Source organism: Hibiscus syriacus, unplaced genomic scaffold (assembly GCF_006381635.1).
Source record: "Hibiscus syriacus cultivar Baekdansim isolate YM2019G1 unplaced genomic scaffold, ASM638163v2 tig00110332_pilon, whole genome shotgun sequence".
Taxonomy (NCBI): Eukaryota; Viridiplantae; Streptophyta; class Magnoliopsida; order Malvales; family Malvaceae; genus Hibiscus; species Hibiscus syriacus.
Genome location: NW_024062688.1, coordinates 9134709 through 9160406, shown reverse-complemented (window position 1 = coordinate 9160406; position 25698 = coordinate 9134709). Strand labels below are relative to the sequence as shown.

The 25698-nt window shown below is 34.1% G+C and overlaps 4 protein-coding genes across 4 annotated transcripts in view; 3 read left to right on the top strand and 1 right to left on the bottom strand.

The window, feature by feature from the left end:
- Positions 1–5727: 5727 nt before the first annotated feature.
- Positions 5728–25698, top strand: part of LOC120119746 (3-ketoacyl CoA thiolase 1, peroxisomal-like) — a 27085-nt gene continuing 7114 nt past the window's right edge. Inside the window, exons 1-2 of the mRNA XM_039139560.1 lie at positions 5728–5737; positions 10385–10392. The gene's annotated coding sequence lies outside the window, so the exon portion shown is untranslated. The remainder of the gene's footprint in view (positions 5738–10384; positions 10393–25698) is intronic.
- On the bottom strand, positions 8904–15495 carry LOC120120110 (sterol 3-beta-glucosyltransferase UGT80A2-like). Its single transcript, XM_039139840.1, is given in 14 exon segments — positions 8904–9179; positions 9682–9831; positions 9983–10030; positions 10935–11011; positions 11099–11201; positions 11693–11823; positions 11971–12148; positions 12232–12289; positions 12464–12527; positions 13555–13725; positions 14072–14183; positions 14660–14800; positions 14802–14894; positions 15436–15495. Coding segments are annotated over 14 exon segments (1554 nt in total). The 3' UTR covers positions 8904–9011.
- The window catches only part of LOC120119747 (protein SULFUR DEFICIENCY-INDUCED 1-like), a 24322-nt gene continuing 16106 nt past the window's right edge, over positions 17483–25698 (top strand). The window contains exon 1 of the mRNA XM_039139562.1: positions 17483–17490. Coding sequence (XP_038995493.1) covers positions 17487–17490 — 4 coding nt within the window. The 5' untranslated portion in view covers positions 17483–17486. The remainder of the gene's footprint in view (positions 17491–25698) is intronic.
- The window catches only part of LOC120119173 (serine/threonine-protein kinase EDR1-like), a 4847-nt gene continuing 497 nt past the window's right edge, over positions 21349–25698 (top strand). The window contains exons 1-8 of the mRNA XM_039139048.1: positions 21349–21390; positions 22120–23217; positions 23305–23549; positions 23641–23727; positions 24490–24642; positions 24850–25013; positions 25103–25250; positions 25521–25643. Of these exons, the coding sequence (XP_038994979.1) occupies positions 22134–23217; positions 23305–23549; positions 23641–23727; positions 24490–24642; positions 24850–25013; positions 25103–25250; positions 25521–25643 (2004 nt within the window). The 5' untranslated portion in view covers positions 21349–21390; positions 22120–22133. The remainder of the gene's footprint in view (positions 21391–22119; positions 23218–23304; positions 23550–23640; positions 23728–24489; positions 24643–24849; positions 25014–25102; positions 25251–25520; positions 25644–25698) is intronic.

The window sequence follows — 25698 nt, the reverse complement described above, 5'->3', positions numbered from 1 at the left end:
CATTGGAGTTGCTCTCAAATCCACAAAAGATGAGAGTGATTCTAATGATGATGATGACGAGGAAATGGCATTGTTTGCCAAACGGTTCAGAAAAATGATGAGACCTTACCAAGGAAGAAAATTCAAACGAAACGAAGGCCTCAAAAATGAACCAAAAGAGAAGGACCCAATCATTTGCTATGAATGCAAAAAGCCGGGGCATGTCAAATATGATTGCCCACAATTGAAGAAAAAGGGTCAATCAAAGAATAAGCACAAGGCTCATGTGGCTACATGGAGCGATGAAGAAGGTTCCGATGAAGAGGAACAAGAAGTAGCAAACTTGTGCTTGATGGCATTCGGGGAAGATTCTAAGGTAACCTCTAACTCATCTGATTTTGATGATTTATCTTATGATGAGTTATTTGAGGAGTACAATGGGTTGGCTTCGGATTATGAGAAATTGTTTTTAAAATATAAAAATGATGTTTCAAAATTGAAAAATGAAAACAAACTCATATCCAAAACCAACAACGATCTTGAAAGTAAAATCAAAAATTTGCAAATCAAACTAGAAGAGTTTGAAAAGAAAAATTTAGATTTGCAAAATTTACTTTCAAAGATCAATGATGATCATCAAAAGAAAATTGATGATCTTAAAACTTCTTTTGATAAAGTTGGAACAAAACATTTTGAAAAAGGTGAAAATTCAAAATCCAACTTTGTTAGAAAAAGTTTTAGAAACTACAATCATAGAGGTCCCCAAAGAACCTCAAATGGAAAAATCATTAGAAGTGTGTGGGTTCATAAAGAACTCATTACTACTAAAGATAAAAATATCCTACACAAATGGATACCTAAAGGGACTAGGATTTTGGAAACTAATGAATATGGACCCAAAAGAATTTGGGTACCAAAAATCAAAAATTAATCTATGTTTGTAGGGAAAGGAGCATTGCTACAAGGCACGGGAAACAAATTCAAACTCATGGTACCTTGATAGTGGATGCTCAAGACATATGACCGGAGACAAAAGCCGGTTCATTGAGCTTAACGCCAAAAATGGAGGAGAAGTGACTTTTGGAGACAATTCAAAAGGTCACATTGAAGGTATTGGTACAATAGGTAATACCTCTTCCATACAAATTAAAAATGTTTTATATGTGAATGGATTAAAGCATAATCTATTGAGTATTAGTCAATTATGCGATAAAGGATTCAATGTCTTATTTGAAATTAATGGTTGTAAAGTCATTGACATTGCATCTAATCGGATTATGCTTGTTGGTCATAGAATAGGAAACATTTACATGGTGCATTTAGATTCTATTGATATGACTAATTTATGCCTAGTTGCTAAGGATGAGCATGATAGTTGGTTATGGCATAGGAGACTAGGTCATGCTAGTATGAGTGTTCTGCAACGGCTAATTCAAGGTGATTTAGTTCGAGGGTTGCCTAAGCTTAAATTTGATAATGATAAAATCTGTGATGCTTGTGCTAAAGGAAAACAAAACGAGTTTCTTTTAAATCTATTAATGATGTATCAACTAGTAGAGTATTACAATTGATCCATTTAGATCTTTTTGGGCCAACTAGAACTACTAGCTTGGGAGGAAAACAATATGCATTTGTCTTGGTAGATGACTATTCTAGATACACTTGGGTTCTATTCTTAAGTACTAAAGATGAAGCATTAGAAAATTTCATCACATTTTCAAAAATAATCCAAAATGAAAAAGGATACTCTATCACTAGTGTTAGAAGTGATCATGGAACTGAATTTGAAAATCTTGGATTTATTGAGTTTTGTAATTCTAATGGTATTAGCCACAATTTTTCAGCACCTAGAACCCCTCAACAAAATGGAGTTGTTGAGAGGAAAAATCGAACTTTAGAAGAAATGGCTAGAACCATGCTTTGTGAAAATAATTTGCCAAAATATTTTTGGGCGGAAGCCACAAATACCGCTTGTTATGTTATAAATCGAGTAATGATTAGGCCAATTTTAAAGAAAACTCCATATGAAATTCTCAAAAATAAAAAGCCTAACATTAGCTATTTTCATCCTTTTGGATGTAAATGTTTTGTTTTAAACAACGGTAAAGAAAATCTTGGTAAATTTGACGCTAAAAGTGATGAAGGAATTTTTCTGGGTTATTCCTTAAACTCTAAAGCTTATCGTGTATTTAATAAAAGAACTTTAGTTGTAGAAGAGTCTATACATGTTGTTTTCGATGATAATCCCCTTCCGAGGAAGGATTCTTCTGTTAATGATGATGTAGGTATTGTACAAGCAAATGACGTTAGATATGACGTTGGAGAATCATCATCAAAGGAAGAAACAAAAGATGAGGAAACTCATGATCCCCTCGAGAATCCAACCATTGAAGAAAGGGAAGTATCTTTTCCAAGAGAGTACAACTATGTCAAAGATGGTGAAATTATAGGTGATCCATCAAAAGGGGTAACTACTCGATCTTCTCTTAGAAATATCTGTAATTATGTTGCATTTATTTCATGCATAGAGCCTAAGAACATCAAAGAAGCATTAAAAGATGAACATTGGATTATGGCTATGCAAGAAGAATTAAATCAATTTGAGAGAAGTAAAGTATGGACATTAGTTGAAAGGCCTAGTGATAAATCTACTGTAGGTACTAGATGGGTTTTTAGAAATAAACTTGATGAAAGTGGTAATATAGTGAGGAACAAGGCTAGACTTGTTGCTCAAGGCTATACTCAAGAAGAAGGCATAGACTATGATGAAACATACGCTCCCGTAGCTAGGATGGAAGCAATTAGAATGTTATTAGCATTTGCATGTTTCAATGAATTTAAATTATATCAAATGGATGTTAAAAGTGCATTTTTAAATGGTTTTATAAAAGAAGAAGTGTACGTGGAACAACCTCCAGGTTTTGAAGATTCAAATTTTCCGGATCATGTTTTAAAATTGACAAAAGCTCTTTATGGTTTAAAACAAGCTCCTAGAGCTTGGTATGAAAGATTGTCAAATTTTTTAATTGAAAAAGGTTTTTTAAAAGGAAAGGTTGACACTACATTGTTTTTAAAGAGAAAAGGTAAAGATTTATTAGTAGTTCAAATTTATGTTGATGATATAATATTTGGTTCTACTAATGATGTTCTTTGTCAAGAATTTTCTAAGCTAATGCAAAGTGAGTTTGAGATGAGCATGATGGGGGAGCTCTCATTTTTCTTGGGACTCCAAATCAAGCAAAGAAAAGATGGCATCTTCATTAATCAAGCTAAGTACGTCAAAGATATGCTCAAGAAGTTTGGACTGGAAAATGGGAAACCTCATAACACTCCAATGAGCTCTTCAACAAAGCTTGACTTAGATGAAGGAGGTAAATGTGTAGATGTTAAATTGTATAGGTCAATGATTGGCTCTTTGCTTTATCTAACTGCAAGTAGACCGGACATTATGTTTAGTGTTTGCTTATGTGCTAGATTTCAATCATGTCCTAAGGAATCACATTTACTAGCTGTTAAGAGAATCTTTAGATACCTTAAGGACACTCCTAGTTTAGGACTTTGGTATCCTAGAGACTCTAGCTTTAGCTTGCATGCTTTTTCTGATGCGGATTATGGAGGATGCAAATTAGATAGGAAAAGCACCTCCGGTACTTGTCAATTCCTTGGAAATATGTTGATTTCTTGGTTTTCAAAGAAACAAAATTGTGTTGCATTATCTACCACTGAAGCAGAATACATTTCAGCCGGTAGTTGCTGTGCACAAGTTTTATGGATGAAACAACAACTTTTTGATTATGGAATTGAAGTAGGTACCATTCCTATCAAGTGTGACAATACTAGTGCTATTTGTCTCACTAAAAATCCCATCCAACACTCTAGAACTAAGCACATTGAAATAAGACATCACTTCATTAGAGACCATGTCACTAAGGAAGATGTAGTTCTAGAATTTGTTGATACTTTGCACCAATTAGCGGATATCTTTACAAAACCCTTAGACAAGGAAAGATTTTGGACACTTAGGAGAGAATTAGGTTTGACCAAGCTATCTTCACTTAGTGTTTAAAATAAATTGTAGCACTTTTAATAAATCTTGAAAAATGCTTATAATAATAATTTTTGATTGCATTCTTGCTATTAGTTAGGGGGAGTTTGTGATTCTTAATGAAAATTAATTTTTATGTTCAAAAAAAAAAAACAATTAAAGACTAATTTAATTATTTGAACATAATTAATGTTTGATATATGAGTTGCCAATACCACTAGAAAAGATTAATTTAGCATTTTGTGCTTAAAAAATCGGATTTTAGCATTTTGGTGCAGAGGGAATCGATCCCCCCCTGAGGGAACCGATTCCCCCTTTGAAGGGGAACCGATTCCCCCCACAGGGGAATCGATACCCCCCTGGGGTTCTGCTAAAATCGGGCAGAATAACCCCAAATTCTCCAAAAACCCTCTTCCTCTCTCTCTCCGCCGTTCTAACCCTCTAAACCCCTCAAATCTCCATTTTTGCCTCAAATCAACGATATTAATCGGAATTTGCTTCATAAATCATCTTCCAAACCTATTGGAATCATTAAAATCGTGCAAACAACATCTAAATCCCCTCAATCTTCATATTTCAAGGTAAATTTTTCTAAACTCTTTATTTCATTATTTTTGAACATAGGATTAGTTTCAATTAGTTCTAGGTTGAAATAGTGATCGGGCATTGATTATTTAGTGATTAGAAACTAGATGTTACAATTAATTTCATCAAAAATTATATTGTTATTATGAAAAACTATACATATATTGTTTCTCAAAACCATATTTTTCAAAAGTTTTTCAAAAACTTTGCCCATTAGGATTGTTTTAGAGAATCTTGAAATATTGAGGACTCATTTGAGTTTTGGGATTAATTGAATTGCATACACTTGTTTTAAAATTGCAGGTTATTATATCTATTCCGATTTCCTTCACCATGTCAAATCCTAAACGTCCTAGGTCTTCATCTAGTCGTTCTAGTCGTCAACCAAATCCACCTCAAAATCCTCCTTCTATTCCAATTTCTAATCCCAATCCCACTGATCCTAACTTGACTATCCAAAATTCGTGTTTCAATCATCCTGGGTCTAGAAATCACCGATATTGGTATTATCAATATTTCGATTCTTACAAAATCCGGGAAGAACGTATTCCTTCTCGTCAAGCTATGTTAGCTATCGATTTTAAATATCTTCCCATTTTACAAGAATGGAAATTTGATAAACTATTTGATCTTGAACCCATCGTTTACCATCAACTTGTTCGTATATTCTACTCTAATGCTGTATGTGTTAAAAACCAAGCTGAAACAGAAACTATAGGAATTCGTTCCTACCTCCTAGGACAATTCTTATATATTGACCCGGCATATATAGCCAATACATTTGGATTAGATAATGATGGTATCTCGAATGAAAAACAAATTTTAGGTTCTCGTTACAAAAGAAGAGATAGTGCGAGTGTCTTAGACCTACATGAGCGTTTTCTTCATCTAATGATTTCTTGGTGGTTTCGACCATCCGGAGGTCGTTATTCTACTCTTAGAGCTTTGGATCTTTGGTGGTTACATTGTTTCGAAAACCGTATTAAAATTAACCTACCTCAGATTATTTTTGCTGAAATTGTTGAAACCGTAAATCTTGTTCCTAACAAGAAACACTGTTCATCTCTAGTTTACGGTTGCTTTTTGAGTAATCTGTTTTCCAAAGCTGGGCTTAGAGTAAGTCTAGATGTCGTTTTTCCTCTTAAGAAACAAATAAATCTTCTTTCCTTAACGAGAGCGGGATGGGTAAAGGACAAAGAAACCGGTGAATGGGTTCGTTCTTCTACTCCGGGAGCTAGTTCTTCACAAGCTCCACCCGAAGCTGACGAAGATCCCGAGTTTGAACAATTAATGATGGATATTGATGAAGTTGAAGAAGAACCTGATCAGCCCGAAGAGCAGCCCGAGGAGCAAGCACAACAAACGCATCAAATGCCTCCATATTTTCAATCCTTTATGGAGACATTCGATTACCGATACGCTACCATGGACTCGCGTTTTTCCTCTATAGAGTCTCATTTATCCACAATGGGAGCTCAACAATTAGAGATTCTTCGGGAGATGCGTGCAAACAATGAATCAACCAACGCTCGTATAAATGAACTCACACACGAGATGGCCGCTATGCGAGCCCGTTTTCCTCCTACCGATCCGGATGCTTGATTTTATGTTTAGCTTTAAAACTTTGAACAAAATGAATATTGTTTCAACATTTTGATATGTTTGATTTTGTGGATTGTTGGATTTTGGATATATGAATGGTGTGAACTTATATGTTTGGTGTGTTTTATTCATTTTTGCATCATTTACATTATCATTAGCAATATGACCAATTTTGCCATATCACATTATTTATGAATATTGAATTATGAAACTAATGGCTAACCTCTCTTTTGATTATGATCTTAGCAGCTTAAGCTTATAATTAATAAATCAATTGGCTACATGATTTACAAAACCTTGTTTTACAATGTCTTTTTGATTTAACAAAAAGGGGGAGAAGTGTTAAAGTAAGGGGGAGTAATTTCTAATTTTAATTTTCTAATTTCAAAACTTGATTTCAAAAATCTTAAAATTACTAAAATGTTTTGTTATATCAAAAAGGGGGAGATTGTTGAAACATTTTAATATTTCGATATAACAAATTAAGTTAAATGGATTTTAAGATTTTCCAAATGATTTTCTAAATATATTCGATATAACTATTCGAATATCAAAACATTACTCCAAATATTTCAAAAATCATTTTTTGATCCATACTTAAGTGTAAAATTAAGTTTTAATCATAAAACAATTTCAAAATATTTTACAAAGTATTTCGAACCAATTCAAAGCCAAAAATTCCAGAATACTCAGAGGGAACCGATTCCCCCCATAGGAGGAACCGATTCCCCCCTGAATGGTTTGGCTCCGAGATTTCCAGAATGCTCGGAGGGAACCGATTCCCCCCCAAGGGGGTACCGATTCCCCCCTGTTCAACGGTCGAAATATTTGAATTTTACACTTAGGGAACCGATTCCCTATGATAGGGAACCGATTCCCCCCACTGTCCAAGCTGTTTTATTAAATGTTTTCACACTAAAACGGCTATAATATCTTCTCTAATTATCCCCAACGTTCAGAAGTGATTCAAGGTGTATTTAAGCAAGCTTAGAAGCCATTGATCAAAAACAAGAAATATCAAGCAACTAGAATCAAGAGAGAATCAAAGAGAAAGCATCAAACCTCAAGTTTGAGCATTTCAAGCCCATTTTCATTCAATATTCATTTTGCTTTCAAGAACACTTTTTGTGCTCAATTGTATTCATCTTTGAGTGTTCTTTTCTTTGTTCTAGAATTGTGCAAACATCTTACCTTGTGAGGTTTTCTTGTAAGTTTGCAAATTTGTAATCTTCTCTTTGAGAAAAGAGTGTTCTCAAGAGTTGGGGTATACTCTTGAGGGAATTGTAAGGTTATCTCTTTGGCCTCAAAAGAAAGAACAAATTAGTGAATTTGTTGGAAAATCCTTAGTGTGGATAGCTAAGGTAGTGGACGTAGACTTTGTTTGAGAAAGTCGAACCACTGTAAATCGCTGTGCAATTGCTTTCAATTTTCTGCAAAAGCTTCCACAAAATTTTTATTGCCAATTCACCCCCCTCTTGGCCAATTTCGTCATTCGATTAACTCAACAAAATGTAATGATACTTCAGCCAGAGGAGCTAGGGTTAGTTGGAACCAAGTCTGCTCCCTTAGATCTGAGGGAGATTTAGAGCTTAGAAGGTTGGTTGATTGGAACAAGACCTGTTGTTTTTTGCTTGTTAAGAGCATTCTTGCTAATGAGGGATCCTTGTGGATAGCATGGATCAAAGCCTACTGCTTCAAGCAGAAGGATTATTGGAGTGTTGGGAATAAACCTCATTTCAGTTAGATATTAAGAAAGTTGATCAAGCTACGCGTGGAGGCCAGAGTTCTGTTTCCTGCTTCTGTAAGCTGGGCACAGGTTAATGGTGGCTGGATTTGGGATAAAATTCGGGAAAGAAAGGACAAGGTGATATGGCATCGGCTAATCTGGTTCCCTTCTCATGTCCCTAAATACTCTCTGATCACTTGGATGACAATCCTTGATAAGTTGCCTACCAAAGACAGATTGGCTAGGTTTGGCGTGATGGCAGACCTTGGTTGCAGACTTTGTGGTGCTGGACTGGAATCAAGGAATAATCTGTTCTTAGAATGCTTGTATTCGAAAGTAGTTTGGGATTCCATTATGCATGCTTGTAGGTTGCAACAACAGGGATTTAGCTGGGAGGACTTGCTTGGTTGGATGGCTTGCAATTGGAAAGGTAAGTCCTTGTTGGTTCACATTCTTAAACTAGCATGGACTGGATTCGTTTATTTTACATGGGAAAAACGCAACCATCGTAATTTTAGGGGATTGTCGCATTCGCCTGATGCAATTGTAGATATTATAAAAGGAGCGGTTAGAACAAAATTATATAGGCGCGATATGAATAGAGTGGATAATGTAAATAGGCAATTTTGCATTGATTGGGAACTCATGTAATTGGTTGTAATTATAACTTGTAGCAGCTTGCTGCTCTCTTTGGATGAATAGATTGATTATCCAAAAAAAAAAATTCTAATGAAATTTGTGTCAAAATGGAGATTGAGACTGCAAATAATCTGATAATTTTACACGGTTTAAATCCGTCAGATGAAACTGCAAATAATCTGATCTATCATCCTTTTACACGGCTCCAAGTTTTATACGAAGAATAGATCGTAGCTCAAACACTAAAAACAAAGGCCCTTTCACCTTCGACATGAATGAAACTGTGTTTTACACGAGAACGTGTCTCAACTGTAACAGGGACAGTGACAGGGACTTAAAAAGGGGATTCAGATTAGGAATGAAAACACTATGGAGGAAAAATACAGAACATAGACACACGTGAACAACTTACAAGGAAGAAACAAGCATGCACATTCATGAACATCCGAAACATCGACTGATGGAGAATAAACTGGACGGGATTGGTGATGGCTCGGGCTCGGACTTTTTGTGATGAAGATGTTTAAGAAATGCTTTTACTGCACCGGTCACCCCATCCTCGCTCTCCATTGCCTTGGCAAGTTCGATGGCTTTCTCCTTCACCTGACATATTTTATTGGTGAGTTCACTGCAAATTTTCCAAAACCCGCATACAATCATCTTCAAACTATGGGTCAAATTCTAAATTGGTCTATGAAATTTAAAATGTTTCAATTGAATCCTCAAACTAAATTATCATTCCAATTAAGTCTTTCTATCTTCTAGTGTCAGCTTTCGCCCATATGTTTGCATCGATTTGATGTTTTTAAAATATCTATAATCCATACTTGTTTAAACAATGAACCATGTCAGGTATAAGCTTTAACATCAAGCTCACGCCTACAAATAGACTGACAAAAGAACCTAATTGGATCAATACGTTAAGTTGAGCAGACAATTGGAATATTTTGATTCAGGGACCAACTTAAAATTAGGCCCAAGGTTTGGATACTTCTGATGCAATTAACCCTTTTTATATACATATTTTACTTTAGACCTCCTAAGGAAACAATATGATACAAAATAAACTGAGCAACTAAATCTGGCATCACGAAATAAAAATTACCTTTGGATCTAGCATGAATTTTATTGCGTCAACCAACTTGGGTAGTGAGAATTCATCGACTGGGATGGGTGGAGGTCCCACTCCTCTGGCATGCACCCGCTCTCCCCAGAAAGGTTGATCGCCAAAGAACGGAACAATGGTAGTCGGGCACTAAAATTTATGCAGTAATGTGTGGGACAAAAGGTAAGTGTACATGAAACGAAACCAAAAGCTCAAATTTGTTATGCAGGCAAAACAATGTTCTTATTCACAGAACTAGAAGTGCATAAATAACAGCAAGGATGAAAATCTTTGTTCTTACTGCAGCTTTAAGACCAGCAGCAGTTGTTCCAGCACCTCCATGATGTACCTGAAAGCAAGGAAAATAAAATATCTTGCTAGTCAGAAAGAAATAGTCAGCTTCAAGAGAAATCAGAAATTCTGAAGAGATGGAAAAGATAAAAAATTTCAAAGTCAACTGGTACGATCAAGTATTTGCACTTCCTCGTATCTCACAAGCATGTGTTACATTGCTGGATACATGCCTGTTCTGCAACTTAATTTATTTATTATATTATGTGTTAATAGCATACTTGGCTTCTCCTTGAACTTTTATCCCAACTTTCCCTGACAATATATGCCACATATCTTTGGCACAATATCATGGAATCAAGCATCCATCATACCTTAGATCTGCATCAATTAGTTGCAAACATGATTGTAGAGATAGATTAGATTGATTAGTACATTCTTAGGAATCAATCAGATTTTATTATTTCCTTGTATAAGCTTCCTAACTCTCTCTATATACTCTTTTAAGTCGATAGTAAAATTAGATCTTCTCTCATCAGCTATGTCTTATAACAGTTGCATCAGCTGGCGCCAACAATTGCTTAAGATAAAACATAGGGATCTCCTTGCTGGTAAAGTAGTATAAAAGATAGTGTTCTTCCAAAAGTAACGACAGCCATGTTATTCCAGGAAGAGCCAAAGTGATAATGATGTCAAAATAGCTAGTGAAAGTTTCCCCTTTTTTCTTCAAGACTAGAGGGACGGAAAATGGATTTACAAATCTGAAACCTTCAATGTGGTAAGACCATCATAAGCTCTGGCCAAGTAATTGACCCAGCATTCCAAGCCCATTTCCAGTGGAAAGAGCTCAGGACACAAGTTATACCAATATATAGTAGACCTGCAGTTAATGTATAAAGAAACTAAACAGATACAACGAGAAATAATCCTCCGAAACATGCAACTCTAACTTATTGACTTACCACAGCCTTGCATTGCAAGAACAGCCAATCACGAGGAACATTGTCCAATAAGTACACAAAGTCCTTGTTTTCTGCCACTGAAATAAACAAATAAACAACTAAGCAAATATGCTAGCTTAACAAGGAACATTTATAGATCCAAAAGTAAGAAAAGCAGAACCTACGATTTCCAAGGCCCCCCCAGCCTTTATTAATGATACCTCTCTGTCCAGTTTGTTCCAATGCGTCTACTATTATTTGGGTCATTTTTTCTGGTTCTTGAACAGGCTGACAAGAGAAAAGAAATAGTTCAAAAGGTTGTATAATTTCAAGAAAAATAAAAAGCATCCATACAACGATAATTAAGAATAATATTTCATAGTAACCTACTTAACTTTGACATCCATACACTATATTAAGGATCAAACCGATCTTATGATCACTGAAATGAATCTCTACCCAACGAGAAAGAGGGAAAATGCATAATTATGCTTTCAGTGTGCTCGGCTTATATTAGCAACACAAATAACTCAAATCAAAATTTGCTTGAAAACAATTCCTTATTAAATCATACGCTTAACAGAATGGGCAAAAGTCATATTACCTTGGAACATCGACAAAATGTTATTCTAAAACAGGATGATCAAGCATTTGACTCAAACCATGTTGCTATATACTCTAAAATAATATAGTGGATTAACAAGAAATGACAATGACATAAGAAAACAAACAACATATAAATATAGTAAAATCACGATGTGAAAAGAAAACAAACTCACAAGGCTTCCGAATCCAATATAAATAGGCTTTGGACCAGCTTCAAGCCACTTTACTAGCGATTCAGGGGGTTCATAATTTGATGCAAGATCCAGAAAGCAAAATCCTACCACGTCAATCTTAGGTCCCCAATCTGAAGGAGAAAAATAAGTGTTATCCTTGCATTTACGATATCCTTTCCATGTTAAGTCACTATACGGTTTATTATTTGATTTAAAGAAATATCCTCATGCTTTATTACATCAGCTGGCGAGAATGTGAATGAAATTACGCCAACCACCTTTTGGTTTAGGAACAAGATGAGGACTCCATATATATCCATGTGGCACATCAGAATCAGAGCCTTGGGAACCACTCAAATATGTGACTGGTCGTAGCTTCAGCCTTTTCTTTCTAACATCGTTTATCATGTCCCGTATCCCAAGCCAAATCATTGAGTCAACGATCTGATATGAAAGCTGCAAGCAAACACAAACAAACAAGATGAGAAAGTATAACAAAAACATACAAATGAAATATGAATAAATTTCACAGAGCTCACTCGATATCCAGCAGGTTGCTTCACATGGGACAAGGGATGTGGAAACTCACTTGTTGGCCTGGAGGAAACAATAATGGATTGTGCAAAGCAGTCTGAGAGTGCCCATTAAACCATGTAATAGAACAACAGACTGATACAAAACATGAATGACAAGCTTGTAAACTGCTAGCTTTTGAGATGTTAAAGCAACATCTAACTCAGCTATAGATAAACATTACCAAACAAGACTTACGTCCATGGCATTGTGAAAAATATATGGATTGGTACTTTTAGTGCTTCTGCCACATGGGTATGCCCTAAAAATAATTGCCAAAGTTTCTATCAGAATATTGATCCAGTAAATACAAACATGAATAAAATACTTCTATTCCAAAAACAACAAATGATTGTGAAAATAAGAGCAATGACATGACATTTTCCCACCAAACTTGTCTCTCAAATGAAGACAAAATAAAACAAATTCAGCACTGAAAGTTCTAACCATCCTTCATATTGTTAAAGCAATAAATATAAAAGGAAAACCCCGCCCTGAGCCCCTAGAGGACTACCATGAAGTTTGTTACGACATTAGGATATCTTTGGTCTACGGGATTTGGATGCAAATCATCATCCCTTATGCCTAAATTTATAGAAATGAAGTTTAAACAGGAACTTAATAATACAAAACTAGCAAATGCTACAAAATCTAGAGGTCATTTCGCAAGGCAGAATATTGACTTCTTATCCCATAATTGTCATTCCAACAAATACGAGAGGGCGGAGGTAAATAGATAAACATATACATGCAAAGTTTAGACTCAAGCAACAAGGCACAAAGGTTCTAGTCGGAACATATGTACATTCTAACCTTTTACAGTTTATGATTTCCGAATATGGATAAATGCTACATAAGCACTATCAATAATTCATGAAACACCAAAGCTATGCTTTAGCCCTTTGCAGCACCAGCATATTCTTTAAATGGCAATGTGAGGCACAGTTGTCAGAGAACAGGATGGCCTAATTAGGAATCCAATTAGTTGGCATTATGGCTATGATTTGGGGATATACTTTCACTACATCAAACTGTGATGTATAAGAAACTAAAGCAGAGTGCTAAAAAGAATAAATCTAATAAATTTTCTTTTACACCGCTGAAATTCCTTTATCCATACATGAGAAGTGAATGAGCAAAACCAAATATCCATAGTAAGTTGAACCTGGAAGCAGAACACCAAATCTCAACTCATGTATATTTCCATTAAACAGACTGATAAACGCATGCTTATCCATACAGCTGTATATATCAGACACATTAAAGCTTGAAAAGAAAAGAAAGGTAACCGTATGCAGGAGGATTTGCAATGATTGCATCTGCATTAAAAGGAATACCGGAATCAGGATCAGATTCTTTGCAAGCAGGAAGCAGAGAGTAGATAATGTCCTTCATTTGATTTCGCTGAATGGGTATCTCAGAAGGGTTTGATGGCAAAAAGCCTTTATTTTTAACCATATCTGCTCAGGGGAAAAGTCAAGTGAAAGGAAATTACTAAAAAGCTCTTCTGAAAATCGTAACTTTTGACAACTAACAACATTCAGTTCGAGTCGCATAGTACTTTAGGCATATTGGACAGTCCTTGGCTCAAACCTACATAATCTAAATGAAGATGTGTTATGGAAAATTTGAAATAAAAATGGTAGTGCCGCACATATGCATCAAAAATACATTGCAACTATGTCATTTAAATGCTATGCAAGGACCTAAGTTTTAATTACAAACAGGAACAAACTCAAATTAAACATATCAGAATCCCAGTAAGGTTACACCAGAAAATCATAAGATAACGAGTTAGGTATATACAACCCGCAAGAACTTTTGGATCTCCACCTAATGGATAGAACTCAAGCCCAGCAGTTAGTACAAACTCTTTGAAATTTGAATGAGTTGCCAATCTTACACGATGCCCATATTCCTGCATTCAGAACAGTAATTAGTTAGGGAAAGCAATGCTTTGATCTTGAACAACGGCAAACTACCTTAAATGATGATCACCCAAGTCCAATACTTTGGGAGTCTATAGACAATAAGCAAATTGCTCATAAAAGCACTACCTTCTATGAAGTAAATTGGATATTTCCTTTATCTACTTTACCTTTGTCAATGTGAGGAGCAAGAAGAATTCCCTAGCTTAATTTTCAATATAGGGAATCTGATTTTAATATTATTCACATATTTTTACAGAGTGAGGGGGAGAGAGAAGAGGAGGAAGAAGAATTCAGTCTTCAACTAATTCGTTTCAAAAGAAAATTGATCCATTTTTCTAAGTATAAGCATGCTACCAGAAAGCCCAGATGAAGTACAACAAAGTTGAAGAACTTAAATATAGTGAGAAGGTTATACATATTAACAAAATGGAAAGAGGCTCAAAACGTAAAACACCGTCCCAACCTGGAGGCGCTTGCCAATGGCAATAAATGGCTGCACATCTCCGATTGTTCCAACTATAAGCATCACTATTTGCAGCGGTGGAACATACTGAACATCTGTTTCAAGTGACTCTTCTTCAGCAACTTCAGAATGTGTCTCTTGGTCCACCATCAAGAACATGGGGCTCAACATCTGGCACTTCGAACTCCACAGTCCCATCATCTTTCACAGTAGCTATTCTGTTCAACAATTTAAGCTGCACGTATTTATGAAACTTAATAACATTACCACATACACAAGTCACAAAAGATCAAGCTTTCATGCCATCCAAAAAACCACCCATTATAAAGCTACACCAATTAGATAGAGCTTAACCTATTTCTGTATTTGAGCTAAATGCTATTCTAGCCTTGATAAAAGGCAAGAAAAAGAAAAGGGGACTTGTGAAAAAACTGTACAAATGTACTAAAAATGTAAGAGTATTCTCCAAGAAAGAATCGGTGAAGCATATCAATATATGCATAACAAAAAGGAAGAAAAAAATACTTATATAGGTACTATTAGCAATTCTACCATCTCCTATGGATTTTGTCTAGCTGTTACCCACTATCCCATCCAGTTCCATATATCTTCCTTAAGTCCATAATTTCAAACAATCAATGAGAATGCATTTTTCTCACTAAGATTTTAAAGTAAAAAATATTTGTATACATAGTATAAAAGAGATTAATTCTCTATCTAATAGTTTAATCCAAAAATCAAGTATATGACTTCGAAAATCAAAAATAAAATCTTACCTTAATAAGCTTGGTGTTTTCGGCCATGAGGAGGAAGATAGCTGCAAAAATATGCTTCATCTCTCGATAATTCTAGTATTTATTAATTAATTTACTTGACATTTAACTAATTAAATTGAATTTAAAATTCAATTCTTAAGAAATTTTATTTTTATCATTAATAAACCTTGATAATTACCAAATGTCATTGCATTATCCTTTATTAAAATATTTCTTAGTTAAAGATGAATCAATTTGTCTTTGAATTTCTACTTTAGCCATGCTATTTTCAAAAATTGTATTTTAGTCACTAATTTTTCACTATTCGATCAAATCTGATTTCAATATCAAACTTATCGCTTTATAGCTTTTAACACAAATCCTTTAAATTTTTGTAAAATTCCGGTTCGATCTAGTTATCCGATTCCAATACTGAACTGTCATTTACGGACTAAAATATATAATTTTTCAAAATTATATATTTAGTCCCTAAACTTTTCAAAATTTATACTTTAACCCTTAAACTTTTTAAATTTATATTTTAGTCATTAGTCAAAATTTGGGTATTACAGTTGGTCATCTTCGACTACCATCATCATCGCCCAATAACGATCAGTCACCCGTCGATACCCATCCAATGATCAATCATCGTCTTTATCATCACCTAAATTCCCTAAATCTAAAATCCTTAATATCCAAATCCCTAATTCTCAATTTCAATTTACTAACCCAAATCAACTATGAATGCAAACTCATTACAAACAATCAAACAAATGCCATTTTGCAAGGCCTCCAACAACACCATCAGCAAACAACTCTATAACAAACAAAATCTCTTTCTTCTCCCTTCTTTGTCATTCTTTACGAGAAAAAAGAGAGCGATATTTGTTGTAAAAGATAGAAAAAGAATACTAGTTTACAGAGGGAAGAAGAGTGGCGATGGAGAGGAAGAAAAACAGTTGGTGCGTGATGAGAGAGGGGGGAGGGTGGGAATTTAATTATTATTTTTTTAAATAATATATTTATTTGTAATAAAAATATTTTAATTTATTTTAATTTAAAATAAAATTTTAAAATTAACAGAACGTGACATGTGTTATTTAACAGAGATTTTTAACGGCGGTTAATATCCGAGCATTTAAAAGTATAATGTTGAAAACATTAAACACTTATTTTTAACGAAAAATTCTTTTTAAATACTAAAATATTTTTTGAGATATAATTTGGGTATTTATATTTATATTAAGTATATTATTTATACTACTAAAATTTTAATTATGACATACAATTTAATTTTATATTTAACTATATCACTCCATTACTAAATTATTCACGATCCAATAATATTAACAACAATGATGATGACTATGAGACTAACATATCTTCTAAAATTAAACACGGAGCCTAAAATACAGCAACATACAAATAAATTTTAGTGTCAAAGACTTGATAGTTAAAACCAGGGTGAATTACATCGTAATATTAAATTTAAAGATTTGTATCAATTATATCCTTAAATTTTAAAATACTTCAATTATGACATTAAACTTTAGTTTTAACTTCCATTATAACACTAAATCGATAACCCATTAATAGTATTATAACATGATTGTCTAATATTTACATGGTGTTGACATGTGCTGATGTAAAAGTTTAAAAAATATTGTTCCATCTCATTATCTTTATCAATGTTAGAATTTTCATCTATTTTTATCTGTCGTCATCAGAAATCATCACTTTTCAATATATTATGTAGTCACCATAAACACCAATAAACTTAGCTCGTATACTTTTAGCACTTTTGTTGTTTATATTTTCACAAAAACATTTTTAAAACTCACGAAATTAAAGAAAACAATTATTGTTTTTGGGATATGGAGACTTTCTTGAAACTTAGGAGTTTGAGGTATTTGTTTGAGAATTTAAATGGTGAGAAATATTCTCTCAATAAAGCTAACAACATATCTCAAACTAGTCTCATTGGATGGTAAGAGGAGGAAGTTAGAGTATTAGAATGTCAAACATTTAGATGAGTTTTCGTCATTTTTCACGAAAAACAAATGAGAAGAAAGATGAGTGAAATACAATTTTTTATATTGATTTTGTCACGAATGACAACAAATAATGGGAGACGATTGACCGATAACAACAATTAGAGTACTTTATGGTAATGATACACATACTAAATTTTATTGCCTAAAAGTGAAATATTTTAAAGTTTAATGATGAAATTAAAACACAAAGTAAATTTCAAGAGAAAGAAAATGACCATGTAATCAACATTTTAACAGTTCACTCGCTACATTAAAACCAAAATCAAAGTATTACAATTAAAATAATAGAAAGTTTAGTGGTAAAATTGATTAAAAAATCCTGATATTCAATAGTATATGGTATAATTTATTTTGAAAATTATTAAAAAAAAAATATTTTTATATTTATATAAATTTGATCTCGAATAAATTTATTAGGTTCAAAATGGCTACATTTTTCTTCATTGTTTCTATTTTTTTAAGATTTTCTTAAAAAATATTAAATGTTTATTTATTCTTAAAATTAATAAACATTTAATTTATTGAGTTTATCCCTTAAATATTTACTAAAATATCACCCTTTTGTACAACGTAGTGATAAGGCTCATTTTATAGGACGCACTTTGCCTACATGTCAATCCCACTAAGCAAAGACACATTCTATAGGGCACGCTTTATGGTGATCTAACCTACCACCTGGGAAACGCTTCTTGTGGAACATGTTTTATGCTGACATGATAAAGGCGCTTAATAAAAACCATGCCTTGTTGGATTTTTCCCGTCTCCTTATTTCTCACCCATGTTCTCCGCTTTTCCATCTCCCTTCCCGGCCTTTCCTCTCCCCAACCCTCTATATAAACCCCCTCCCCTCTTTCAAATCACACTAAACAAAAATCATATCATATATTTTCTCTTCTTTCTAATTTATTTTTGCTAGGGTCACAACGTCCGATTTAAAGTTCAAGGTATAAGTAATTTTTTATTCTTTTAATAAATGTATTTAATTTTTTTACTTAATTTTAGTTACTAATTGTTTAAATGTGTGCAGTTAAAAAATAAAAGGCATACTACGATTGGATGAAAGCCATATTTTGTCTCATACAACGAATATGGTACAAATATTTAATTATGTTTATTCATTTTTTTAATATTTTATTAAATATTTCAAATCTTAATATATTAAATTTTTATGAATTAGGAAAATGATCGTATATTAGAAATTTTTATCCACAACACTAAGATGCCCACATCGGCTCGTATTTGGAGATATTTAAGTGATGTTGAATTTGGGTACGTATCGCAAATAATTGAAGGTTGTAAACTTCAACCAATCCTCATTTCTACACTAATCGAGGGGTTGTGACCAAAGACACACACATTTCATCTTCTATGGGGAGAGTGCACTATTATTCTGGAGGATGTTTCAATGCAGTCGAGCCTTCTGGTAGATAGGCATGTTCTTACTAGTGTGGCGGTGGATAATTGGTATGATTTGTGCATGGAGTATCTAAGAAAGTCCTCTAATTTGTTTAACGGTGAAGAATCTCGTTGATGTGGCTTTAAGACAACTTTCGAGAGTTTGAAGAAAATTATTCTAATAAGGAGTAAAAAGTATTTACCCGAACATATATTTTACAACTCATAGAAGGGATCTTGATGCTCGACAAATATTGTAACCAAATGCATGTTATGTGATTGTGTCACCTCGTTACTTTTAAATAAGTGAGCACGCTCACTTATTTCATTATTCTCTAATCTTGGACGTGGCATCACATGCCTTTTTATGTCTGATTGTAAGAAAGTCATATGTCTTCCCTTTCTTATTAAGAAAATTTTAATAATTAATTTATTTATAAATTACTTTTACTATACACTTAATTAAAATATTTTTTTATATTAAATAGATGGTAATCAATAAAAAATCATTGTGAGATTCCTGATGAATTACGAGATATCATATTGTTAATCAAGCAAAAATCAGGTTCAAATGTATGTTTTTAATTTTTAATTTTTTTATTTCATTATTGTTATAATTAGAATCACATTCAAAATTTGATAGTAAATATATTTTTTTCAGTTCCAATAGATGCCTTATATGAATGAAGAAATGAGGACTTGTATCCCACCTGACTTGATTGGTCAATTGGACATATGACATACGGTTGTGCCTCTTATATGTTATGCTACTATCAAGTGGCATCCAAGTGACCATGTGCTTCGTCAGTTTAGTTTCTCACAATTTATTTCGGAAGTACCCGAGAATCTCGACAATATGCATAAACTTACCATACAAGATAAGCATAGTGTTGATTGGAGGGAGAAACAAACCAGTGATGTGGGAGAACCTGTATGAACACTTTCTCATTCGTTATTATATTTCGAAAACTAATTTCACAGTTTCGCACAAATATATTTTATGAGGATGTACAAGGCGAGTCTATTTATCATCGTCGGGAAAAACGTTCATCAAAACAATATCATCATCCCTTGACTAATCGTGAACAAAGAGCACACACTTCTAGCCCATCTTCAACATCACCACCAGAAACACCACAACATCCACCATCCGGACCAATTTTGATGTTGAGCCCTCTGGTTTACATGTCGAGCCCTTAAGGTTATATTTTGAGCCCTTTAATTTACATGTAGAGCCCCCTGGAGGATATGAAACTGACATTTGCTTAATATGCATCATATCTGACGGGTAGTGCTCATTCACAAACACCAACACCGTATGCAGCCTAGTCACCGATGTCATTTTTTCATAATTTTTGTAGTTCTCAGTAAGCGGTAGGATTGTTGATCATACACCTCCACATTCGTTATTCCATGGAGATCTTTCTTCGACATCGGCTCAAACACAACAAGATGAAGTTGATGTTAATGAAGATGATTAGACTGAAGAGAAAGAGCAACATAGACGAAGAAATCCTGCTCGAAATAGAAAACCATCGCCTTATGGAACACATTCACGAATATCATTAGTTTTTATGCTATGTTTTTTAATTGAATATTATATTTTTTATATTTATTTTTTTATGTTTAATTTTATATTTTTTAATTGAATATTATATCTTAAATCTTAATGTTATATTTTTTTAATTAAATATTAAGTTTTTATGTTTAATGTTTTTTAATGTTAAATCTTTATTTAAATAATTTATTTTCTATGTTTTTTAAAATTATTATTTTTTTAATATAAAATGTAAAGGCCCGTTCTGTAGAACGCACATTCTTATTGGACTGCCACATCAATATAAGGGACTTCCTGTAGAACGCGTATTTGTTGAGTCGGATACCATGCATGTAAAGTACATCTTACAAAACGCACCTTATTGCACGTTGTACGAAAATATGATATTTCGGTAAATATTAAAAAAACATGATATTTCAATAATTTTATTTTTTTTAAATGGTGCAATAGAAATAAAAAAATCATTATTACAGTTTAATGTCTGGAGTTGTCACCTCAAAATTCAAATTCAACAATGCCAACGAATTGGAGGAATAACTTTTAATGTAGTCGCAGAATACAGTTAAAAATTGTAAAAAATAGTAATAATAGAAAATAAACAGTTCCAAATTCAAAGTTGAAAAGGAAAGCCAACTATCGGAGCTCAACTGACTCCACGCTGAAAAATCGTACGATTAAAACATAGAAACAGAAAATTAGTATCTTATTGATCTGTTTAATGATATTTTTGTTATTTGAATGGCGATCGTCTCTGGATGCTGCTTAATTCATGGCAATGCTAGCTCTTACATGCCCCAAATTGTAACTTGCTCTCTCCTCCATTCCCACTTTCTTCTCTTTTTTAAATTCCTTTTTCCTCTGCTCTCCGTCCATTTTCATTTTGTCTCTCTCCATCGATTCAAAATATACAAATTCAATATCGTTGATAATTTTCAGCTCGGGGATTTTACAAACCAGATTAGTTACCAGGTATCGCTCTTTTTCTTTTAAGATTAACGTATGGCATTTATGTTAAAGATTTTTTTTATCGATATGTTGTCGAATTTTGTTTGAAAATGTTGCTGATTATGTATTCTTTGCCTTTTAGGCTTGTCGTTCATTATCCTGAGCGACGACCTTGAAATATTATCATATGTTTTTCCTTTGGATCAGTGGTCTGGAATTTGTAGAAGAGGAAGGCATTTTTGTTAGGATTAGATTTCTAGCTAAAATTTGGCCTTGAGTTAAAGCCGATATATTGTGAAATCAAAATGATATGCAAACTGGTTGAGTTCTTTCTGTCATGTATATATATGCGTTGAATTTGATTGAGAAATTGGGTTGCTAGTAGAATACAGATGTTGGTAACTTTTGAAAGTGCATATGCTGTTGTTGTTGTTGCTATTGATTTGATGTCTATTGTTTTATGTGTGGGGGGAATCCGAGATTTTGACTGTGAGATTGAAAGCTAGTTGATACGAGAATGGCTTAATTATCAATAATTGTTTGGTGGATAGAAAAGGAAAAGAGTGGTTCACGGACCCAACACATTGTTTTTATGCAAGTAAACAGACATAAGAACTTGTTTAGGTAACATGGTCAGGGGAACGTCTGGCCTATCTGATCAATTGTTTCAGCAAGGATCTACATATGCTGTTCCTAATAAGGGAATGAATGTAAATAACAGCGATAATAATAATAATATATCTGTACGGACAGGTGACGAGTTCTCCATGGAGTTACTTCAGGAGTGTGTTGGCAAAAGAGCCATTCCTACCAGACCAAATGCGGCACTGGCACATAAGAAGAGAGCTTTGTTCAATCAGAACCAGAACCACCAGCTGGGGTATCACGATCATCATTCCCGAATTCTTGTGTTGAAAGGAATGGACTCCAAGTGTGCTTCTGACATTTCTGATTTTGCATCTGTGAATGGTTCTTTTAGAGGGGGTGAAAATGGGTCTTGTGCTGGAAAGATAAGTAGATACCAGAAGGAAGAAGGTGAAATTCGACGAATAACAAGGAAGGCCTTTGGTGAATTGAATTGCGATAGAAGCCATCCAAATGGTTCTGAATCACCTACTACACCCATTTATACATGCCACTCTCCTAGTTCCAACCACTTTAATGTGCAGGGATCTACTGATGTAACTCAATCTGGGAAAATAAAATTACTGTGCAGCTTTGGTGGAAAAATATTGCCAAGGCCAATTGATGGTAAACTCAGATATGTTGGGGGAGTGACGCGCATTATTTCCATTCAGGATTGTCTTTCTTGGGAAGAGCTTGTGAGGAGAACTTCATATATTTGTAACCAACCTCATTCAATCAAGTATCAACTTCCAAATGAGGAACTTGATGCCCTTATATCTATTTCTTCTGATGAAGACCTTCAGAATATGATAGAGGAATACCATGGGCTTGGAAAGTTAGATTCTCAAAGGCTGAGGATATTTTTGATTCCTAATGATGAGTCTGGAAGTGCATCTTCCCTTGATTCTATCACCAATCAGCAAAGCAATCCTAATTACCAATATATGGTTGCTGTCAATGGCACAGTAGATCCTAGTCATAGGAAAATCTCCCGTCGGCGATGTCTACCCAATGAAGGAAGTCAACCAGGACCCAATCTGGACTCTAACCCTACTTTCCACAAATATTGTCCAACTTCAGTAATCCCTAATAGAATTATGAGATATAACAACAAATTGTCTAATGCAGACTGCAACCAAACTTCGGGTTTTGCTATTGGTACTCACAAAAAAAATTTGCAAGTCGCTCGGAAGTTGGTTCCTTCATCCTTGGCTACTAAGAGTAACATAGAGCATCCACAGACCTCGGACAAAGTCACATCTGATATAGCCGAATGTTTTGGTTTCAGTGGGAAAGTGATTCGAAGAGGAGATATATCTAAAGAAGATATGCTTATGGGATCAACCAAGTTGCCTTTACCTGTAGTTCATGTTGATTCTCTTCTGTGTTCAAACTTGCTCAGTGAAGACCTTCGTGCTATGCCAGCGATTCCAGGCAATACTGTAACTATGAGAGAGGTTCCTCTTACCAATCTGAATGATGAGAAGGTGGTCCTCCAAGGATATGTTCACAAGAATTCAATTGTAGAAGGTGTCATTGCAGATTCTGAGGCCGAGGTAAGATTTGTCAAAATTTCCCATGAAAATCTAATTTTGTAACTTTTACTTATGCTAGTAAACTCAAGTAGGTTCATGGATTTGTTCATAGGTTTCTACAGCTGATGGTCGAGTCAGGGATGAGTCCTTCAAAAATGCTGTCAAAGCTGAAATCGAAGCCAACATCTATGGCTTGCAGGTTCGGTGTAAAATTTGTGCCTGTTTTCAGTAAAATAAATCAATATATGACCAGTTCATCATTGTTGTTTAGTTAAAAGTGTGGTAAAATTTTGAAACAAAAGTACGAGTTTTCCTCCGGCTGTGAGGTAGAAAACATTTTTATTGTTTTTTTTTTTCCCGAATAAGGTTCCATTTAGTTAATATACATTGAAATCCCCGAGTTGGTATAAAGAGGCAATTGAAACACAATTGGGGAATCAAAAAAAGAATATGACAAATGTAATGATCATTAAAAATCTAGGATATGGTAGTCTTTTTCTTTTCTTTTCTTTTTTGGAAAAAAAGATTTAAAAGCAATTCTTTCTCAAACTGGTATCCGTGCCTACTTATTTCTATTTTTTTTTGAATAACCTACTTATTTCTATTTCAAAACTGCATGTTACTTTCCTTACTATTTCTCTATTTTATATTTAAGTATGCTGTGGTTTGTCAACATTTATTCAAACAGTAAATATTTGTAAATCACCCATGATTTTGAGTTAGTCTATTTGTAATTATCTTTAAAATTATCCCTCACAACTGTCTTTTGTCCCTCTAAAAATTTTCAATATGGTTATTAGACTGATGGCTAATTGATAGAAGATTTGATTCTATGTCAACTTCTGGTCATATTTCCCTTGAAACCAAATACTCTTGACTATTATCAATCCTGATTAGCCCTCTCCTCCTTGAATAATTAGCTTTTTAACATGTATTAAGGTTTTCTTATCTTAATGTGAAGGTTATTAAAAATGCCGATCTTGAAGAACTGAGGGTGCTCGGATCTGGTACATTTGGATCTGTTTATCATGGAAAATGGCGGGGAACAGATGTTGCTATAAAGAGAATAAAAGGGAGTTGCTTTTCTGAGAAATCATCAGTGCAAGACAGGAAGGTAGGTTTGCAGAGATTTTTCCCTCTTTTCTCACCCTTTCTTTTTAGTGTCTAATCCTAAATATAGTTTGCTGGCTAGGTGGTTTGAACTCTGCACTACATTCCAAAAACAAATAAGGAAAGTGTATAAAATATTATTATTATTATTATGTTATAGAAATTTCAGTTATTTGCATCCCTAAAGCTGATGGATATTTGGTTGTGACAGACCAAAAACTTTTGGAGAGAAGCACAGATCCTCTCAAATCTGCATCATCCAAATGTGGTTGCATTTTATGGAGTAGTACCAGATGGAACTAGAGGAACTCTGGCGACTGTAACTGAGTATATGGTCAATGGATCGCTTAGGAATGTCCTAATCAAGAAGGACAGGTAACCTAGGTTCAACCTCTCAATAGTCAATGTTATATTCCTTCCCTCATTAATGAAGCACTTACTGGTTGTTTGGAATTCTTACGCAGATCCCTTGATTGTCGCAAAAAGATTATAATTGCCATGGATGCAGCTTTTGGCATGGAATACTTGCACTCCAGAAACATTGTTCATTTTGATTTGAAATGTGACAATTTGCTTGTCAATCTAAAAGATCCCCAACGACCCATATGCAAGGTAATAGTTAGGGACAAACTCCTCTCTGGTACCTAATGTTATTACATGAGACCATAAATAGTCAGAGAGAAGATTAATATTAGTTCTGGTTAAAGCCAAATTGATTGTTTTGGTTGAAGATGAATGCCTATACGCTTGGATACAATAGTGTACCCCTAAGACCTTTATGTTCCCCTCATAACTATTCTATATGATGTAATTTCTTTCACTAGGAAGGTTTTCATTGACATTTCACTTGAATCATGGGCCTTCTATGTATTGTTCCTGCAGGTTGCAGATTTTGGATTATCAAGAGTCAAGCGCAATACTCTTGTTTCCGGAGGTGTGCGAGGAACCCTCCCATGGATGGCACCAGAATTATTAAATGGCAACAGCACCCATGTTTCTGAGAAGGTCAGTATGTCTTGCCACCATGAAGGAAAGAACGAATATTTTTGTTAAAACCGGA